This window comes from Typha latifolia, chromosome 5 (genome assembly GCF_019914945.1).
Source record: "Typha latifolia isolate L0001 chromosome 5, TyphaL0001v2, whole genome shotgun sequence".
Lineage (NCBI taxonomy): Eukaryota > Viridiplantae > Streptophyta > Magnoliopsida > Poales > Typhaceae > Typha > Typha latifolia.
Genome location: NC_133090.1, coordinates 12,583,419 through 12,604,108, shown reverse-complemented (window position 1 = coordinate 12,604,108; position 20,690 = coordinate 12,583,419). Strand labels below are relative to the sequence as shown.

The 20,690-nt window shown below is 38.2% G+C and overlaps 3 protein-coding genes across 3 annotated transcripts; 1 reads left to right on the top strand and 2 right to left on the bottom strand.

The window, feature by feature from the left end:
* Nucleotides 1-773: 773 nt before the first annotated feature.
* Nucleotides 774-3,522, bottom strand: LOC140789161 (uncharacterized). Its single transcript, XM_073138767.1, has 5 exons — nucleotides 2,745-3,522; nucleotides 2,394-2,657; nucleotides 2,004-2,306; nucleotides 1,570-1,862; nucleotides 774-911 (listed from the first exon to the last, which is right to left on the bottom strand). Exons 1-5 carry the CDS (start codon nucleotides 3,520-3,522, stop codon nucleotides 852-854), a joined length of 1,698 nt encoding a protein of 565 aa, XP_072994868.1. The 3' UTR covers nucleotides 774-851.
* Nucleotides 3,523-5,643: 2,121 nt separating this feature from the next.
* Nucleotides 5,644-8,997, bottom strand: LOC140788198 (transcription factor GAMYB-like). The gene is made up of 4 exons (XM_073137364.1): nucleotides 8,697-8,997; nucleotides 7,913-8,287; nucleotides 6,258-7,272; nucleotides 5,644-6,174 (listed from the first exon to the last, which is right to left on the bottom strand). The coding sequence occupies exons 2-4, from the start codon at nucleotides 8,276-8,278 to the stop codon at nucleotides 5,861-5,863; spliced, it is 1,695 nt and encodes a 564-aa protein (XP_072993465.1). The 5' UTR covers nucleotides 8,279-8,287; nucleotides 8,697-8,997; the 3' UTR covers nucleotides 5,644-5,860.
* Nucleotides 8,998-17,729: 8,732 nt separating this feature from the next.
* LOC140789441 (uncharacterized) lies at nucleotides 17,730-20,393 on the top strand. The gene is made up of 2 exons (XM_073139147.1): nucleotides 17,730-19,749; nucleotides 19,845-20,393. The coding sequence occupies exons 1-2, from the start codon at nucleotides 17,832-17,834 to the stop codon at nucleotides 20,171-20,173; spliced, it is 2,247 nt and encodes a 748-aa protein (XP_072995248.1). The 5' UTR covers nucleotides 17,730-17,831; the 3' UTR covers nucleotides 20,174-20,393.
* The last annotated feature ends 297 nt before the right edge of the window (nucleotides 20,394-20,690 follow it).

The window sequence follows — 20,690 nt, the reverse complement described above, 5'->3', positions numbered from 1 at the left end:
TTCAGTCAAAATCACTTTATTTATTGTTGGTCAGACACTCACATCAATAATGAGAAACTTATCCATGCCAATTATACCTTGTAAGAATCCTGGGGATAGACAGATACTTGATCAAATTGAAGCCTTGAGATGTGGTTTGTTCCTTTAGATTCCAATTGAATCTCCACCTTCGTCCAGTATGACTGACAAGCTTGAATCAGAAGTTCTGCAAGAAAATATTCAGATTCAAATCATGAGAACTAAAATCATCACTAGAACAGCACTTCTGAAAGGAGATTCACATAATATTAGCAGAAGCCAACACCATCAGCTGGACAGATGAAAGAGTAGCTCCATTCTAAGTGCAATGATATTCCCCACCTGAAACAGGAGGTCTTGTTTGTAGACACTTGATGAAAGATTCATTCTCAATGATGGACCAGGGATTGATGTTTGAAGGTGTTAGGACCTCCAGCTTCAAAACCTACTAAAAAAATCACTGTAAAACGGGTGCAAAGTAAACTCAGTTTGCATAAGAATCAAAGAACAACAACAAAGAACGAGCATGAGTTGTTTGCATTAAAAAGAAGACAGAAGTCTCCCAACAGTGTGCAGGAAGTTAAGTTCTCATAAGCACAAGGAAGAGAAAGTACAAAACAAATAGACCTTGTTGACTTTGTACAACCAAGAATAAATTCAAAATAATTACAAGAAAAAAAAATACATGGAAAAGAATGGTTCTAAGTGGGGATTAAACCCACTGGAACTTTATTTTCACTTCTAAGGTTCTAATTTTAAACAATAAAATCCTGGTAAATACCCATCAATAGGCTATTAGGGGTTGTTCTTCAGATCTAACTCTTGTAGCAGCATCAGTTGTCTTCAGTCTTTTCAACCTTCTTGTATATTTTACACAAAACCCAAGTGTCCAACTGCAAAAAAATGTAATAAGATTATTAGCAATAATATAATAGGGGGTTATTGTAAAATCCCCATAATAACGAGACTAGTTATATTACTACAATAAATATGGATCTAGTACCTAATCATAGGAGACACTAAATTAAAAAAGAGCATTGTTTTATCTTAAATACAAAAAGGAATATAATCCCTTGAAAATATGGGCAATATTGACCTTTTGTGATTTGATCAATTAGGCTAGTTGTTATTCCGATTTCCGAGAACAAAAGAACAATAAATCCATGGCAAATAAAATAGGAATTTTTATATAATTACCACTTTAAACCTTTCCAAATATCATAATTATAATAAAGATCCCTCTTAAACCATAGTTAAAACTGAACCTAGATTGTGAAAATACCAATTTGCCCTCGTATAAATTGTTTGAAACGGTTCAAAAACTATCTGAAGCAACTAGATAGCATATTTAATAAAGAAGGGCATCGTAGTCATTCAGCTTCGCCAGTTAAATTTACCAGCCATCTTTTAGGAACATTATATGAATATCCTTTTAGAAATTAATGCAACAATTATGCTTAAATAATAAACTAAATAAAAATAAGTGGAGATGAATTTTTAAAAAAAAAAAAAGGAAGAAGAGAACAAATGAGAGGGTAGATAGAGACATACGAGCATGATTTTTACTTTAGGATTAGGGTCCAAAGGTATCTGAGAATCCTGCACCTTGTACTCATACATCATCCAATTCGTCTTAATCCTTGCTTGCTGTCTTCCAACATGGTACACAAGGTGTCTCTTAGATCCAATTTGAACCCCACTACTATTATGAATCTCTTTGTCTGATCCAGAGGCCTTCCAATAGCCTGGACCTGCATCTCTCCTTGGTCTTCTCCCTCTCCCATACCTTCGATCTCTTGGCGTGAAGAAGTACCATGCCGTTTCCCCACTGTCCTTATGAGTTTCTACATTTATGGGTTGTAGATAGTGAAATTATAGGCTATGAAATGGAATTTACTTAACACATAACTTCATAAATATGTCGATAATTTGCACAAACTAGATATAATAAAAAAAATTCTAAACTAAAACTTTATTCTACGTACCTACAATGTCCTCCGGATGGCCCCTATACACATCCTCTTCGTTGATGATTTTCCTAGGGATCGGCTCGCCGTGTATTTTCTTGGTGAGGTACTGCTCGAGAAGCTCCGCATCTGTGGGAGCAAACCTTACTCCAGGTGGATAAGGTGGCTGCCTATATGCTTCTTCTCCAGTAGGATTCTTCTGGTTGATCTCTTGAGGAGGATGGTGCATAACCTGTCCAGGTTGCTGGGTAAACTGCCCACTTTGATGGACAACCTCTGTAGAGTAGTGGATGACCTCTTGAGGAGGCTGGTCGATAAACCCTGTTCCAGGCAGATAAGGTGGCTGCTCATGTGCTCCTACTCTAGTAGAATTTTCATGGATATTGTCTTGAAGAAGATAGTGCATACCTTGCCCAGGTTGCTGGATAAACTGTCCACTTTGATGGACAACCTCTGTAGGGCGGATGACCTCTTGAGGCGGCTGGTCGATAAACCCTGTTCCAGGTGGATAAGGTGGTTGCTCATATGCTCCTTCTCTAGTAGAAATCTGCTGGACAATCTCTTGAAGAGAGTAGTGCATAACCTGCCCAGGTTGCTGGATAAACTTTCCACTTTGATGGACAGCCTCTGTAGGGTAGTGGATGGCCTCTTGAGGAGGCTGGTGGATAAACCCTGTTCCAGGCGGATAAGGTGGCTGCTCATATGCTCCTACTCTAGTAGAATTTTCATGGATAATGTCTTGAAGAAGATAGTGCATACCTTGCCCAGGTTGCTGGATAAACTGTCCACTTTGATGGACAACCTCTGTAGGGCGGATGACCTCTTGAGGCGGCTGGTCAATAAACCCTGTTCCAGGTGGATAAGGTGGTTGCTCATATGCTCCTTCTGTAGTAGAAATCTGCTGGACAATCTCTTGAAGAGAGTAGTGCATAACCTGCCCAGGTTGCTGGATAAACTTTCCACTTTGATGGACAGCCTCTGTAGGGTAGTGGATGGCCTCTTGAGGAGGCTGGTGGATAAATCCTGTTCCAAGCGGATAAGGTGGCTGCTCATATGCTCCTTTTCCACTAGAATTTTCCTGGATAATGTCTTGAAGAGGATAGTGCATAACCTGCCCAGGTAGCTGGATAAACTGCCCACTTTGATGGACAACCTCTGTAGGGTGGATGACCTCTTGAGGAGGCTGGTCGATAAATCCTGTTCCAGGCAGATAAGGTGGCTGCTTATATACTCCTTCTCCAATAGAATTCTCGTGGACAATCTCTTGAAAAGGGTATTGCATGACCTTCCCAGGTTGCTGGATTAACTGCCCACTTTGATGGACATCGTTTGAATGGTGGTGGATGACCTCTTGAGGAGATTGATCGGTAACTTGAATAGCATGGCTAGGTTCATCGAGAACTAGTTCTTGAGGTAGATGCTGAATCCAAAGCTCTTCGGATTGAAAGATTCTCTCATCTCGATGGTAGATGAGATCATCGTCATAGAGAAATTCTGCTGGAATTGAAGGGCTCAAAGGTACTTGAAACTCATCCATTAATTTGCTCGGATAAAGCCAGAGACAAAAGAAGAAAAGAGAGAGAGAGAGAGAGAGAGAGAGAGAGATGCCAGAGAGAGAATCGCGTAAAACCAAAATCATATTTATACCTGTTGGAGATAAATTTTATTCCGAATCAAATTTTTCGCCAAACTAATTCGAGTATCCGAGTTCTACTCGTACTGGGCAAGAGAATGGAAGTCGCTGGATGTGTTCTTGAGAGAAACGAAGATAAGATCGAAACAGACCGAAGCGGAATTGATCTCGGCATTCTCTGACCGGATCGATTCACCGCCGGAAACCGTTCCCGCCACTGAAACGGCGCCTTTCTCACCACCCTCCTCGCGCTCACCGTCCACGGGCTTCGCCGGGACAGATGAGGCCACCTCCACTAAAGAACGATGATTGTCTCCTTCGTCCTTCTCCCGCCCACCCTTACTCTCACGGCGGTTGCGGCGATGGCGGTGCTTCCGACGCTTCGACGGATCCTCCGGCGACCTCCAATGCTTGCAGCTAGATGGGTGGAGACTGGCTCTTCGATCGCCATGGCTTCTGTTCTCCATTTGTTAAGGAAGAGGAAGAGAAGAATTCTATGTTTCGTATAACGTTGCTTTAATTAACTACAACAAACTATTTTTCCATTTTTAAATTATTTTAAGTAGGGGTAGAATTGTAGTTTGAAATTCTGTTGCGGGGCATCCATGGGATTACAGGATTCCATTTTTAAATTATTTCTCAGGAGTTTTCTATTTTTTTCGAACTAGTCTATCAAATATTTTTTGGAATAAATTTTTACTTCTAATAAACACGATAAGATATTTTGGTCATTTGGGCGCAGATTATTAACTTTGCAGAAAAATTGACTGTTTCACTTAGTCGTAAATATAATTTTTGAGATTTTTTAAAATATAGGAATAAAATTACATGAGAGATAAAATATATATTTAATCCTATTTTTTTACACTAAAAATCATAATTAAATAAATAACTTATATGAAAATTTAAATATCACTTAACAAATTAGTAAATGCGAAGAGCTATATATAAATCATTTTTTTGGTTCTAATGTATGGATAAGTGATTTATATAGAAATTTTTTTTTCTCATACTTAGTATTTTCTTAGCTATTTTTAAATTTCTCTATAAGTACTGTGTCAGCAATTAAAGTTTTTAATTCACTTAGTCTTATATGTAAGTTTTAAGATAATTACATGCGCCATAAAAAACTTTTGAGAGACATAAAATAGTCAAAAACTCTTCTTGAATGTAGATATGAACCAGAAAATGAAAAGTTTACTTTTCTAGTTCCTATAGTTTGCAAATTAAATATGTTATGTGATAATTTATTAGAACAATGCTTCAACTGGCTTACTTGAAGCCCTTTGTCATCTCGTCTTAATCGATAACCACTATCTTTTCTATGTAGGACTACTTTATAAGCTATGGAGCACTAAAATTGTTTCTCACTTAGGAAGAGGAAATAAAAACTAAGCACATCTCCTCGTGGGTGTCAAAATAAATGAACGCCTCAGAAAAAATAAGGTTGCAAAGTTCATAGTGTTCCTGGCTAGATATAAAGGTTGAAAGGTCTTGCATAATAGCCTTGGTTCAATCTGGCTTACAATTGCCTAGTTTGAAGCTTGGGCTCAGTTCGGGCTCATTCTGATTCGACTTAAGTTTGGCTCAAAAATAGCCTCCGACCAAACTAGGATTCAGCTCAAACTCAGGCTTAAATTTAGCTCGTAAGAGTTTTCGGTGCAAATTACCCTCGTAAGAGTCAATTGAGAAACATTTCAAGCTTCAGAAGGATGACGAATACACCAAACAAACTTCCATTCCATGTAGCTAAACTATGATACAAGATTTACTTATCCAAAGCATCTCTGTACAGAGGGGTTTATGGCCTCCATAAGTTGCTTGAAATACTACAAAGAAATCTCCCAGCCATGTTGAAATATATATATATATATATATATATATATATATATATAAACTTATATTACCACAAGAGCAAAGACAAATAAAAGCAAAAGCAACAGCAATAATAGTGACTACATTTCAAGAGCAACAATAATGTCAAGCAGAACCAGATAATTAGCCTAAGAAATTCCAAACACGAAATAACTGAACTATGTCTGCATATTGTTCAATAACAATCAACAGCACACACAACACACTAAAAATTGATCGAATACTTAGCAGAACACTGGCAGGGTATTGTTACAAACAATGTAGCCTTTGCCTGATTAAGTCTAGAAGCAACCAGCACTGAAAGGAAAAGTAATTCTACTTGACACCAGATGTTGAATAAATCTTGAAATAAGTGCCACACAAGATCTCAAAGAAACCCTGAAATTTGACAGGCACGAGGCATGTTCTTCCATGGGAAAATGTCAAGCTCCAATCCATGACCAAATGTGTGTGACGCTGGCACAGGTACAGGTTTGTACTCATTGCAGAACTCTTCGCCCAGAAGTGCAGCTATGGTGTCGCTGAACATGGACTGATCTTTTGGGCTTTGATAGCTTTCCTCGTACCAAGTTGACCCTAGTAACTCATCCGGCCTAAAAATTTCTGGACATGGTGAAATGGCTATCTTGCTGAGTTTTAGGTTCGGAATGTGATCATTAGTGACCACCATAGTCTTCACACCTGCAGAAGCATTATACATGACCTTAAAAGATTCTGTCATGAAGGAAACAAAAATAAAAAAATTAAGCATCAGGGGTGATTACCAGAAGGTGATTTGGAAGGTGAGAGCTCGTCCAGTGAAGTGCCACTAATGGGAGGGATGCACTCGTCAAAGATGGTAGCAACAGAATAGCCCCCAGTGGAAACTGGATCTTCATACTCTTCCCAGTGTTCCTTGCAAAGATTAAGCCCTGAGATTTGGACCAGGTCATCAGGTGTGACAACAGAAGAAGTTGAACCATTTGCAGGTGGTTGACTTATCGCACCACTCAGTGCATGTGCCTGACGAAGCAGTTCGTCCAACAGACCGCTGTCTCGCGGTAAGATACATTCAGGTTGCACTGATGCAGTTGCTTCATGTGATTGAATATAAACATCAGCTGGCTCATCAGGTGGTGTGACAGGACATTCCAGCCAGGCGCAGCTACTAGGATCAGTTTCTGGATATTGGAGTGAAGGGAGCTCCAACTTCACAGACCCTGTAAGGGCCTTAGAAGCAGAGAATTTGCCATTTAGAATGGCATGGCTGTCAGCAATAGCACCAACAGGAGGTGCAGGATTCTTACTGTCAGGATCAGGATCATATGGGCAACCAAAAGAAAAAGTGTGCTGGATCTTCTCAGGATCAACAGGGAACTGCTCAATCGAGGAAGACCCACCAAACATAGTACCGATAGGTCCCCATATTGTGCTTTCAGATTCTCTAAGTCGCTTCACTTGGATAGTTGGATCTGGGAAGATGAGACTGTGGGATCCAAAGCTCTGAAAGAGCATCCTATCTAGAGAAACATCCAGAAATGGTGGTGCATAAGATAGATCCCCTTGGTTAGGATTGAAATTGTCAAAGATGATATTGGAAAATTCAAAATTACTTCCATGCACAACATCATTTGGCCTTTTACAACCGCTGCTGAATTCGCTGACATCAGCACTTTGCTGATTTTCATTTGATACTTGAAAGAATACATCATCAGGATAAATGGGTAAACCAGCACGCAAGCATCTCTTTCTTCGGGTATTCCAATAGTTCTTTATCTCGTTATCTGTGCGCCCTGGTAACTGGCAAAGAGACATTGGAGGTCAATTGTCAAACAAACAGAACCAGGAGTATCTAGAAAAGATATTTTAGAAGCAAATATGAAAGACAGAGAAGTGGAGATGAATAAGAAACTTGATTTCTTAAGAAAAGAATAGACAAGGACATTTAGGACTTTCAGTAAGCCAAACAAGTGTCAGATATGCCCTATCAAATCTCAAACCAACTTGAAAATGGCACAAGTTCCTGTTCGAACTTAAATAAACAAAAAGAAGGAAAGGGGATACTGCCAGCTTCTTATGTAATTACGTTGTACAATTATCATGAAACATAGGAAAAGCTATAGCGTCAAAGTGCTACAAGCAGTGTGTTAGCCTTCAAATAACTCTTCTTGATTTGAGAAAAACTAGTCTTCATACTCTTTTGGTAGTTCATATAGAAGTAAACATTTTTATTACCAATCTAGTGGATCGAGAACTAAAACTTAAACCTCATTGTCACCAATCTAGTGTATAGAGAACAATCTCAGAGTGCATAAGATAGAAAAAAGTAAAGAGAAGGAGAGGAAAGACCAAATATCTTGTATAACTATATACACATGAAAATAAAAAATATTAAAGAGATCACTATAGGATTTAGAAACTGAGAGCAAGCCGTGCTTACAAGAGAAGCCATTCGAGCCCATTTATTTCCCATCTTAGCATGGAGTTCGATGATCTTTTTCTCCTCTTCACGGGTGAAAGCGCCCTTCTTTAGATTTGGCTTCAGATGATTAGCCCATCGAAGCCTACAGCTTTTACCACATCGTAACAGACCCGAGTGCTTCTGAACAGCATTCCAGTTTCCCTCACCATGCTTATTAACATAGTCAACCAGAATCGCATCTTCTGCAGAAGTCCAAGGCCCCTTCTTTAAGGCAGTGTCTCCTCCAGCTACTGATCCACCACTGCTAGCTTCATCAATAGATGGCGAATCAATCTGATCCTTTGGTATCACCCCGCCGTCAGCCATTTCTTTCGTGCACTTCATCTCTGCTTCCTGATTCGGGACAAAAAGAACATGACCCAAATTGAAATCAAACAAGCTTACGAATAGATATTAATGATGGAAAATAGTACAAACTGTTCGAGAATAGAATATGTAATTTCACTTTCTAATTGAATGCAAGAAATTTAAGTGGATCTCGGTGATTATACAAATGAACTGACGGCGAACTATCATACCAAAAAAAAATGCAAGATAACTACAAGCATAGAGCAAGATGTGCAAGAAACTTAGAGAGTAAAGTATTAGGAGATCAAAAGCCTAATTCAGCCATCTTAAATAAAGAACACCGGGTGGACAAAAAGAAGAGGAGCGATCATGTGCTCCGCCCATCAAAAGTTACAAAATTCTCTCTTGTGCCGCACCCCAAGAGAGAAAAAAGTTCAAACCTTTAGCAACGTACCTGATCAAAATCCCAGCTTTAGGTCTCCAAAGTGCACTACGAGCCCTAAATTGAACCTCTAAGCATCCCTGCTTGCTTCAGAGATCAGATCACATCGGCTGGAGGCGTGGAGTTCGGCGTAATGCCTCTATAAGAAGGAGCAAATAGAGAGAGAGAGAGGGAAAGGAGCTAAATTCGAATCTTCAACCCTAGTTCGCCGCGGATCCGACGAGGCCGGCGCGAGGAGAGAGATACTCGAAGCCAGCTCGAAAGAAACGCTTCTCTCTCTGCCTCTCTCTCTCTCTCTCTCTCTCTCTCTCCCCTTTTTTTCTTTTTCTTTGTTTTTCTCCTTTTTTCCTGCACTCGGCTGTGATCTCGGTGGACTCAATCAAACAGTTTTTTTTTCTACGTAATAATTTGATGAAAATTTAATTATGGATTTTTAAATCCTAATCCCGAACTGCCGCCGATTTCTATATATATATATATATATATATATATATATATATCTTTATGTAACTTTTATAATATATTAAAAATAAGGGATAATTCTTTTGACTCTCCAACCTTTTTTTAGCAGACACACTGATCTCCTGAATCACCTTAACCTTCCGACCTCATTTGACAAAATCAATAAATTGACTAAATTACCCTGGCACTTATAATGACGGAATAGTTACGTGGCAAGCTAAATTAAATATTTTTATTTTTTTTGAAATTTTTTTTACCTTCAACTCTTGTTCATCTTCCTCCGCCAATAGTAATAGAATTTTTTCTTCCTCCTCTAACATTAATAGATTTTATTCTTCCTCTCCAACAGCAGTGAATCTAGCCCAACTTCATTGAATTCCAGCTCGAGCTCGGCCATGGGAGGGAGGAGGCCACTGGAGTTGCTCTCGCCCAACGTCTCTTCCTCTCTAATATATTAACATTATTTTTTTTTCCTTTCTCCTAAAAGAAGAGGATAGTGATAGAGAACTTAATAGTAATATTCAAATCTTTGAATTGGGTGGGGGAGTGTGATAGTGAGAGCATTTGGAGGAATTAGAGATGGCATCCTTTTGAGACCAATTAAAAGATGTCATGTAGGTCGGATGTTGATGATTAAGCTTGAAGAACGACAAAAGAAAAAAAAGAAGCTTTTCAGTGGAAATGGTGGGAAATTGAGGTCAACTAGCATTTGGAAAAGGGGAAAAGATTTAATTAGCTATCTAAAGATATTTTGATTATCATAAAAAAAAACTATTTTAAGTTAATTTAGAGATTACTATATACTAAAAAAAAGCTTAAAAAATGGTAATAATTCCAGGAGTGAAAAATGAATTACCCTAAAAATAATATATGAGTATCTCGCGACTAATTTCAAACATTCAGATATTATTTTACTCTTAGTTTAGAGCAAAAAAACAAGAAAATTAAAGATAAATAATTATTTGACGTTAACATTGTGAGAGATGTAAAGAATTCTTTATAATTTATAGGTCAATAAAAGAGTGCATATAGAAAACAGCAATAATTTAGATATCTTAGGGTGATTGTCTATGTTAATTATTATTTTTTTTGTGTTTCTAAATTCAAGTTGAAGTCACCCCACTGATAAATATTGTATGTGGCAATTAAGTTGGGATTTTTGATAGTACTAGGAAAAAATTAAAAAATAATTATTTTGCCTTTTTCTTTATATATCACAACCAAATAATATTTTGACCAAATTAATGCCTATTTGTGTATACCATATATTAAAGATTTTTGCCATTTTAACAAAAATTGAGAATTTAATAGAGGATTTAACCCAAAGAAACCTAAAGTCAAAAGTCAAAATAAGACAAAAGGAATTGACTACTAAATACCATATCCAAAATTTAGTCAAATTTTTAAAAAATATATATATTAGTCAGAATGAGATCAAAACATGAGAGGGTTTAAAGTTACCTTATATAAAGAAGGCCATCATAAATAAAATAAAATAAAACAGAAATTAGGCCATAATGTGAGATGGCCCACCACATCCATTTCCTTTAGATACAAGAAGAGAACAAAAAAAAAATTAATTACTCCATTTCCAAGGGCCCACAAACTTATAACCATTTGCATCATCACCACTATTTTGTCCACTTTCTTGTGCCTTTTGTGAGATAGATTCATCTTTTTTAGACCTAATAATGCCACTTTCTTATGCAATCCTTCACCAATTGGTGAACTTGAAACCCTATCTAGATTAAGATTATTTAAATTAATTAAGAATCCCAATACCCAAAGAGTTTTCTGAATTCAATATATAATCATAGGAGGAATAGGTACTTGTCCAGAAGTGATGTATTTGCTATATTTTTTTTAATAGAAGAAGTCAAACACTCAAACCTTCAAATACGTCTGGATACCACGTAGGTAAATTTCCCATGCGGTGCATTACGTGATCTGTCAGTAATAGGTTTCCACAAGACAAAGAAATATAGGTTCATACCAAAAATACCCTCAAAAAATTATAAGTCCGGATGCAAGTTCTACAGGCCACAACAAGCCTTCAAAATACATATCTAAAATACAACTCTAAAGTCCAAAATAAAATGACAATCATAACACTGTTACGAACCAGCCTAATCCAATCCGCAATGGTTCTGGAGTCAATGAAGCACGCAACTTCTAACGGGATCTATGAACAATCTAACCAATGGATCTACTTGAATTTTGGAGTTGCCTTTGAAGAGAGCTTTCCAACAAATCTAAGATCACTGAATTTGGACGGTTAGATCTCAAGATATCGATTGAATAATGGTCGAAGATCAATTGGGTCCCAGCTTGATAGCCCTCCAATGCCTAGATGAATGCTAGGGTTACTTCTTGGTGTGAAGAGGGAGAAATTGTTGTGGAAGATGGTGGTTAGAGGCTAGAAGAGGCCGACCAAAGACTTGGGCAGTAGAAGAAGAGAAGTGAGAGAGGACGCCAATGGCTAGAGTCAAGTAGAGAAAGAGATCAGGCAAAAGCTAATTCTAATAACATGATAAGACATCAATTAGGGTTTCCTCCACATATATATAATTACCCTAAGAACTCCTTAATCAACGTAATCAATCCCAAACAACCCTAACAATCCCTAACAAAACCCACACTTTCACCGCGGTGCATTCGATTGCGTTCAAACACAAAATTTCCGTTCTCTGTCGATGCGAGTGTGATGCAGGCGTTCGAACAATCGCATTCGAATGCGCCCTTTTTCATTCAAACGTGCCATTTCCATCCTTTGTCGATGAGAACATGATGCAGGCGTTCGAATGCACCCTAACAAAAAATTAATTTTATTGCTTCTACATACTCAAGTAGCCAAATATGCTCATTCCCATGAACCTAATGTCACGCGTGAAGCCAATATGGATCGAATTATATCAAACACCCTCACAAGAGCTCAATACAACTAATAGACATAGACATAACTGAAATAAAGGCAGCTACTCCTCGCTACCCACACCTACTTTTCCTAGCTCTGAAATGATGCCACCAAGAGGTGGTGAGCACACAGCCCAGCGATTAGAATCCATACAATCTATAACAATAAAATCACATGTGCATATTCAATGTATGCCTTAGTTGGTAGCAATAACAATACGCTTATTTAAATGACTTATCGTGAGTTACTAAATCAATGCAATCAATAAAGACTACACGTCACTATCCTAGAACATGTCAACTCCTAATCATATCAGGATAAATTCACACATGTATAAAGCTTGATACAATCTTTTATTCATACAAATATCAATCATAGTGTTTACATATTATGCTTAGAAGTAAAAGAGTAGTTTAGTCATTTCATGCTCACCAAGGCATTAATTATGTTTATCATAGCTCACTGAGCTATTCACTACACAGTGTAGACATTCTCAAGAAAATATTCCATTACATAATCATCTATCATCTCATACATCGAGGAGGGATATATACACATCTAGCGATAATGCAACCTAAACATGCATGGCGATACTGCATGTAACTGGTTGTCTATGGCCATCAGACTAAGGACCTCAGTCGTGAGCCCATATCTCACTATCTCTAAATCATTCCGCCCTCAACAGGAGAATCGAAAGCCATCGGCTCATCAATGGACGCTCTAACCCTATGTCGTCGAGTACCACTAGAGATATATCTCCGTCTCACAATCATGTTCTTCTATCATCATAATCTAGTTCTGACTATGCAGTATAATTACCTGAATGTCACACAAGCTCCCAACCTCAGATGTAGGCCGCTAATAGTATAGTCATATATGATACACTCTACCCTTAACCCCGAGTTGAGTGAGTAGGGCATTGCGAATCCAACTACTAATAATATGTGAAAGTGGTGCAGTGTTTGTGAGTGTATAAGACATGTCATAGTCATCATGATTGTTACATTCTATATTCATAATAGATATTTATGCAAGATTTTATTATACAGGATACATGTAGAGCACCGTTACATTAATACATATGCTAATAGTAAAATTCTCATTATATCATGATGAGTAAACTATCAATAACAGCACATATCAAAATATATCATGGTACACTAGATACATGCATTAATACTAATATTTCCTATAGTGTCATGGAAGGTATAATAGTTGTAACTATATTATCCTAAACTTGTATAAACTCTACTCGCTTGGGGGGTTTCCACTCCTCCAAAATCTCAAAATCCTCCCTAGTGTTGATCCTATTAATTCACAGTTACAATTAATTACCTTATTAGAAAATCTAGGTTTAGCCATATACATTAACATTATTAGAGAATTTAGGTTTAGGCATATACAAGCATCACCTAGGGTGAGTTCTATGTCATCATAAAATTCACATTATTTTAGGTGGAATAGAGAAATGGGGTTATAGGTTACAAATGACTCCAAATGGGCTAGGATGGGTGTTAGATTGGGTTGAAGCCTAACCCAATAGGCAAGGGAGGAAATAGCTCGTGGGCTGCGGTCCAAACTGCAACCCACGGGCTCCATGGGATGCGGTTTAGACCGTAGCCCACAAGCCTCATGGGTTGCGGTCTAAGCTGCAGCCCAACAAGGGCGTGGGTGGGGGTTAAACAACCCCACCCTCGCACACCATTCCCTTCCAAGGGAAGGAGACAGAATGGGGGAGAAAAGGGCCTAGCGCTGTCGATGGCCCACGCCGCTAACAGCCCGCCCTCGAGGTCGGTGGCCCGCGGCCCTCACCTAGGGTGGGTGGCTAGCCGGAGGGAAGGAGAGTGAAAAGAGGAGGAAATTGAGGAGAGAGAGAGAGAGACGCGGCCACCATCAAGGTCGACGACGTCAGTGGCCCAGCCATGCGGCCGAGGGGGTGAGTACAGGGAAGAAAGAGAAACAACAACAACAACAAAAAGTTTACCGAGGGGGTCGCATAGTTGGCTTCGTCAGCCGTCGGCTCTAGCATCGGCAACCCAAGAGAAAGTAGAGGGAGAGAGAGGTAGCAGGGTGGAGAAGAAATATGGGAGGCTGGGTGGGGTGCACAACAAGAGAAGAAGAAGGAGGGGAGGAGAACAGACCGGACAGGGGGTGGCAGGGGTGCTGGGACGCACGCACGCGCTCAGCCCGTGCGCGGTCCCCGTTTTTTCTTTTTCTTTTTTAATTTATGGGGTGTTACAAGAAGATAGAAGATTACAACTTTGACACCCTTATCTATCCTAAGAAAGGATAATAATTATATCAAGTAGTGAAGAATATACTCAAAAATTATTTATATTTAAATTATAAGTAGTCTTTGTTAATCAGCCGCCAGATTAGCTTTCTTGTAAATATAAAAAAAATTCTGCATAATGTTTCTCGATAATGTGATGTATAATACACGGTCTATTAAGATTCTTCATAATCATGTCTATCAAAATGTTGAAGTAATTTTGAACTCTGATGCATTGCATATGAAACACCCAAACCTCCAAATACATATATACCGCGTGAGTAAATCTCCTCACGCGGTGCATCACGTGACCTGTCAATAATATATTTCTACAAGACACATAGAAATATAGGTTCATACCATAAATGATCGCCGACAGCCCACCCTAGAGACCGGTGACCTGCGCACGTCACCCAAGTTGGTGGTTAGCCAAAGGGAAGGGAAGGGAAAGAGGAGGAGGACTCAAGCTCGACGACAGCGGGAGCGTAGCCCGAGCCCGCGACTTGGGTTCACACGGGTCAGCTCTGGGTCCGTGGCTTCGTCGGCGTCGGTGTCGGCAGCACGAGAGAAGGAGAGGTAGAGAGAGATGGTGAGGTGGAGGAGGAAATAGGTGAGGGTGGCAGTGATGGCGTGCATGAAAGAAAGAAGAAGGAAGAGAAGAGAGGATGGTGGGAGGCAGGTTGGACGAGAAATTTTTTTTTTTTTTATTCTAGGTGTTACGGGGTATCATGCTCCTAAGCTTTTGGTAAACTCATCCTTAGCGCTCTAAGTTTTGCTAAACTAACACTGCTGAAATAAGATAGGCCTTTGCAAAAATATAAAAAACATTTGAGTTTCTTAAAATAAATCCAGCTCAAGCCTTATTAGACCAATGTATTTGCTAACTTAGTATCTATGTTTAGCTGAAATTTTCATTGAAAGATAAAATGCATTAGAATAGTTGGAGATGAAATTTTTTAACTTTGCTCAAATTGCTATTGTTGGCTAGATTTCAAACAACTAAATTGAATAGCTCAAAGTCCAATGAGTGATGATGCTAGCATTGCATAGATACATAGTCATAAATAGGGAATTTGATTAACAAAATGATATTTTATTAATCACCATATTGTATCTTTTCTTCTTCTTAATTTGTACTCAGATAAAGTATGAAGGACAAAAATACTATGGGTTGATCTTTATTGGCATTTTCTTTAGTTTATGATTTGCAATGTGAAAAAAAGGCTATATATATGTATGCACATATATATATATATATATATATTATATGCATGAGGTGCCAAACTTTAGCTTCTCCCTATGTTTGCTTTACCCAATCCCCATGGCTTTATTTGTCTCCACTTCCCCAACTTTTAAGGCATGATGAAGTACTAATGCAACCACTAAACAAAGAAAAACGTCAATGTGCACTTTGGCTGGACTTAGAGCTTATGAGTGGGATAGGAGATTTTTTTATTATTAAAATTATAGTTTGGCTTGATTTTAACTCACTCCTTAAAGTATTAATTGCACTTAGATTCTAATTTTTTTTTTGACACATAGACCTCGGTAAACTATTAGAAATATTTTAAATATCTTTTCTCAGTCATAAATTAATACGTGCAAGTCATATAAATAGTAGTATTGACACATTATCGAGAGGAAGAAGAGAGAAATTAACTAAAATATTTTACCTTCTCACCGGGTGTTCTGGTCTTCCTGGGTTTCTTCGTATATGACATCATGGGCCTATGTCATCCAAAACAGATTTAAAGAGAGTATAAAAAATAGTTATATTTTAGGAGGTTTAAATATAATTATCTATATTTTAAACGGCATAATTAGTCACAAAGTATATCATGAAATTACCATTAATTCATCCACGTATGGTGTCACTAAATTACTATCTAGATAAGACAACGTGAAGTGCAGATATATTACCATTAATTCCTCGATATTATAAAGTAATCAATTGTAGTAATAACTTTAGACGTGCTCAGAGACGATTTTATAGGGTAATCAAGTCAGCTCAGCTCGGTTCGATATTAATTTTGAACCAATTTTAGCAACTCGGGCTCAGACTGAGCTTAGCTTTGATAGAGCCAAGCTGAGTCTCCGATCGTCGAGCTTGACACCCCTACTTCTTAATACTTGTTTTGATCTTTCGAAGTTTTTCTGGTCTATGATATCAATAGTCTATGTCACTTGAAAAAGATTAATGTTGATATTTCAGGAGTTCTAATATAATTATCTATATTTTAAACAGCATAATTAGTCACAAAGTATACCATGAAATTACCATTAATTCATCGATGCATGCTGCTAATTAAACATCATCATTAGTCACGAAAATATATCACGAAATTAATATCTAGATAAGACAACGTGAAGTGCAGACATATTACCATTAATTCCTTAACTCGTTTAATCAAGCAATTCAATACCTCTTAAATATTAATATCTAAAATTGGAATATAAGGTTAAATAATAGAGGTAATTTTTGTACTTATATCCCTCCAAAACTATCTAATGATATGCCACTATTCATTTTACTCTCTAGATTTATGTTTATTTTTATTTAAGTGAAGGTCCGTGGAAAATTGAGGTCCCTCGAAGGAACTTAGGAAGAGTATTTGCATGTAAATAAGAATCTTTTGAGGGGTGTAAGTGAAAAAAAAAACCGCCACCAGCGATGAGATATAACTACAAAGCGTTGATCGAGTCCGCCCGAAGTCGCGGGCCATTAATGGCGAAGAGTGAGGAGGAGGGAAAACCGACAGGAGAGAGAAAGAGAAATCCTTCTCTCTCCTTCTCTCTCTTCTCATCCCTCTCTTTCTCTCTCTCTCTCTCTCTCTCTCTCTCCCATTCTTTTGGGGTGTAATCTCTGCGAGTTGTTCGATGTTTAGGTGCGTGTGATTACTTGTAGTGAAATCTCCGTCGAATGCTGTGAGCCTCTCCTGCTTTATGGACAAAGCCGAGGAGTTGTGAGGTAATTCGCTAATTTATTGATTTTTTTTTCCCGCACTCTCTTCTTTATCATTTGTGTTTGGTTAGATGCAAAGAGAGAATAATTATGTTGAGATTGGTTCTTCTTCTAAATCGGTAATCTATTACTTGAGGGAAAAATTATCGTATTGTTTCTATCAATGGTCAATTTTCTTCTTCTTTTGTGATTTTGATCTCCTGAAGTATGTGACTCTTTATCAAATCGCAAGTCACTTGCATCTACATGATTCAATTCTGTTAAAATCCCTATTTCAAGGGTTCAAATTTTGATTTCTCCTTGATTAATTAATCATATTTCCTTGCAAGCATCTGACTGTAATGGATTGTTTTTAACACAGAATGAATCTCACTGTCCTTATTTCTTGCGTCAAGGACTCGTAACCTAAGAATTAAGAGCTCAAAGGTCGATATGGCGATCGGGGCTAAGAACATATCAATATATATTATCAGAGCAAGCTGCAGATATGCTTGCAATCATCCCTTTGTTCTTTGTATAGTTTGCTTCCTATTTATCATGTACAGATGTTTTCCTTCTCTGTTCACTTTTCTATTGGCTTCATCTCCGGTCATTTTGTGCACCGGCATTCTCCTCGGAGTTCTTCTAACTTATGGTGAACCAAATTTACCTGAAACTGATGAGGAGAATTGGAAGCTTCATAAATTTTCTTATCCAAAGGTTGGTGGGGCTATTTCTGATGATCTTGTTGACGATAAAAATGGGGGCCATAAGATTGAGACCTACATGGGAAGTAAAAAAGAGATTAAAGAAGAAGAAGCCAGACAGGCAGTACAAGGTCCTAGTAATGTACTTGAAGGAGTTAGAAAGGGTGATAGAGAGAGTGAGAAGGAAATTATCAAAGATAGAGATGATAAGGGAATGCATAATAAGAAACAATCTTTTACCAAGATGCTTAAAATAGGTGAAGAGATAGGTGGTGCGGCTGAGGAAGATCGAAAGAGAAGTGGTCATGTTGATTCTTTGTTGGGCTCATCAAGGAATGGAATTAATTATCATTGCTGTTCTTCCTCTGATTCTGTATCTGGTCAGTGGGAGAGTTCCTCACCTGATTATGCCTCTGAAGCTGAAATCCTTCCAATGCTTGATGAGCTTCACCCACTTTTGGATTCTGAACATCCTCAGCCGGCTGTTGCATCTAAAGATGACTCAGATGATCAGGAATCAGATGATGTTAGCATAGAGGAAGAAGCTGAAATTCAGGAAGACGAAGATGATGAAGAGGCGCAGGAAGAAAAAGATGACTCGAAAGTTGTTTCATGGACAGCAGATGATCAAAAGAATCTCATGGACGTTGGGACCTCTGAAATTGAAAGGAATCAGAGACTGGAGAATTTAATAGCAAGACGGCGAGCGAGAAAACTCCTTAGATATGAAGTGGAGAAGAATTTGATAGACTTGGATGGTAATGAATCTTTTCCGAGCATCCAGGAGCTATCGCGGTTTCATGTTGAAATCCCGCAGGTGTTTGCACCTAGAAAAAATCCTTTTGATCTTCCCTATGGTTCTGATGAGACAATCCCTGGTTCAGCTCCTTCTGTTCTGCTACCCACGCGAAACCCATTTGATCTTCCATTTGACAAGATAGAGGAAGGTGGAAGCCTTGCAGGTGATGATGATTTAAGCCATGAGGAGTTTTTTCCAGTTCCACAAAGAGATGTTCTATTTAGAAGACATGAGAGCTTCACAGTAGGAACATCATTTCTGGGGGACCTTAGACAAGATTGGCGAAATTCCAGATTTAAGCCCTATCTTTTTGCTGAGAAAATGAATATGGAGGAGACTAATTTTGCAAGCTTAGAGGGAGAAACTAGTGAGAAGAGTGACTGTAAGCTGAGTTCTTCTGCTCGAGAGTCTGACACAGTTTCTTCAGTAACTGATCAAGAATGTCACCAGGAAGTAATAGAGAATGAATTGCGCCAAGAGAATGAATCTCCTATGGACTGTGATGTTGAACCTCCTGAAGTTGAATCCAGTGTGGAAGGTGAATTAGTGCATGATGATGATAAGCGCGTAATAGATTCCACCGATAGGATTGGAACTCATTCAAAGAATCACATGTTCATCCAAGAAACTGATGATGCTAAAGATTACCAACTAGATGTGAAGGAGACAAACGAAGAATTAACTTCAAATTCACTGATTTCAAATGGTGAGGAAATTGAGGCGACTGAAGATAAGTATGAATCCTCGTCATCATCAACCAAAGAAAATGAGAAGGATAATGAAGCTAATGATCTTGAACAGCCAGGAGATCTCGAGCAAACAAATGATATAGTTACCAATCTTACAAGCAATGAAACAGAACACATCGATGAAAGTCAAGTCGCAGAACCTGTTTATGATTCTAGCCCAAAGGCTATGGAAAAATCTCTCTCTAATATTTCAGCACTTGATGAAACTATGTATTATGCAGGTAAGTAAAGGATCATTTCTAGTCTTCAGGCATCTTTATTTGCATAATCACTTTACCGCTTACCAGTGTCATGAGATATTTTTTTTCCTTTGCAGACAGAAGTTGTTTCAATTCCAGTTATTCTCTGGCATCTTTAAATCCAGCAGAGATCCCAGATGTTCAATCACCAAAGGTTCATTCATCTTCTGGTGGTGGTATTTGGATCTCTCCAAGTTTATCTTGTGTAGAGGAAAATGAATCAAGATTGAATAACATATCTGTGATTCGAGAATGCGATATTATCGGTGATGAATTATCGGTGATTCATGAAGATTTTGGCCATCCTGTTATTCCAGTATTACCATACCGTCCAACAAAGCGGACTTCACGCTGTTCAAGTGTATCTTCTCGGGAGACTGAATCAACTGATGGTAGTTCCAATTAACTTTACATTGTTTAAATATACGGCACAAGAATTGCTGATAAATATTTCTCAACTGTGCTTGATTCTGTTGCGTTTGCTTTGCACAGTCAGCAGTCACAGCATTGAGAATCTGCACTAGTAATGGTTATGAGATTTACTTTGTGCTTATCAAGTTTTAACATGACTCATTTGTGCTTCACTTTGTTGAAATACAATTATTATTATCTAAACATTAACGCTAGTTTCTTTGAGAATGTTTGTGATTTTTTTTTTTCAAATTGTTTTTTCCCTGTTTCCGATGGATTGTCTGCATAGCTTTGCTCTGGTTCCTTTGGCATCTTCTCTGGCTCTCTTCGTATCTTCTTTCTTTCTTATCTACACTTAATTAGTTCCTAGTAGTCTAGCTCATTTCGTCCACTCCAATTAAGGTTGACATTGAATTCTTTTCAGAATTTTAGATATATTAGCGTCTGTTGCATTTGGACGTAGGTGAGCTTTTCTCCTGAGGAATAGAACACTGAAGTTTGAATGGAAAACA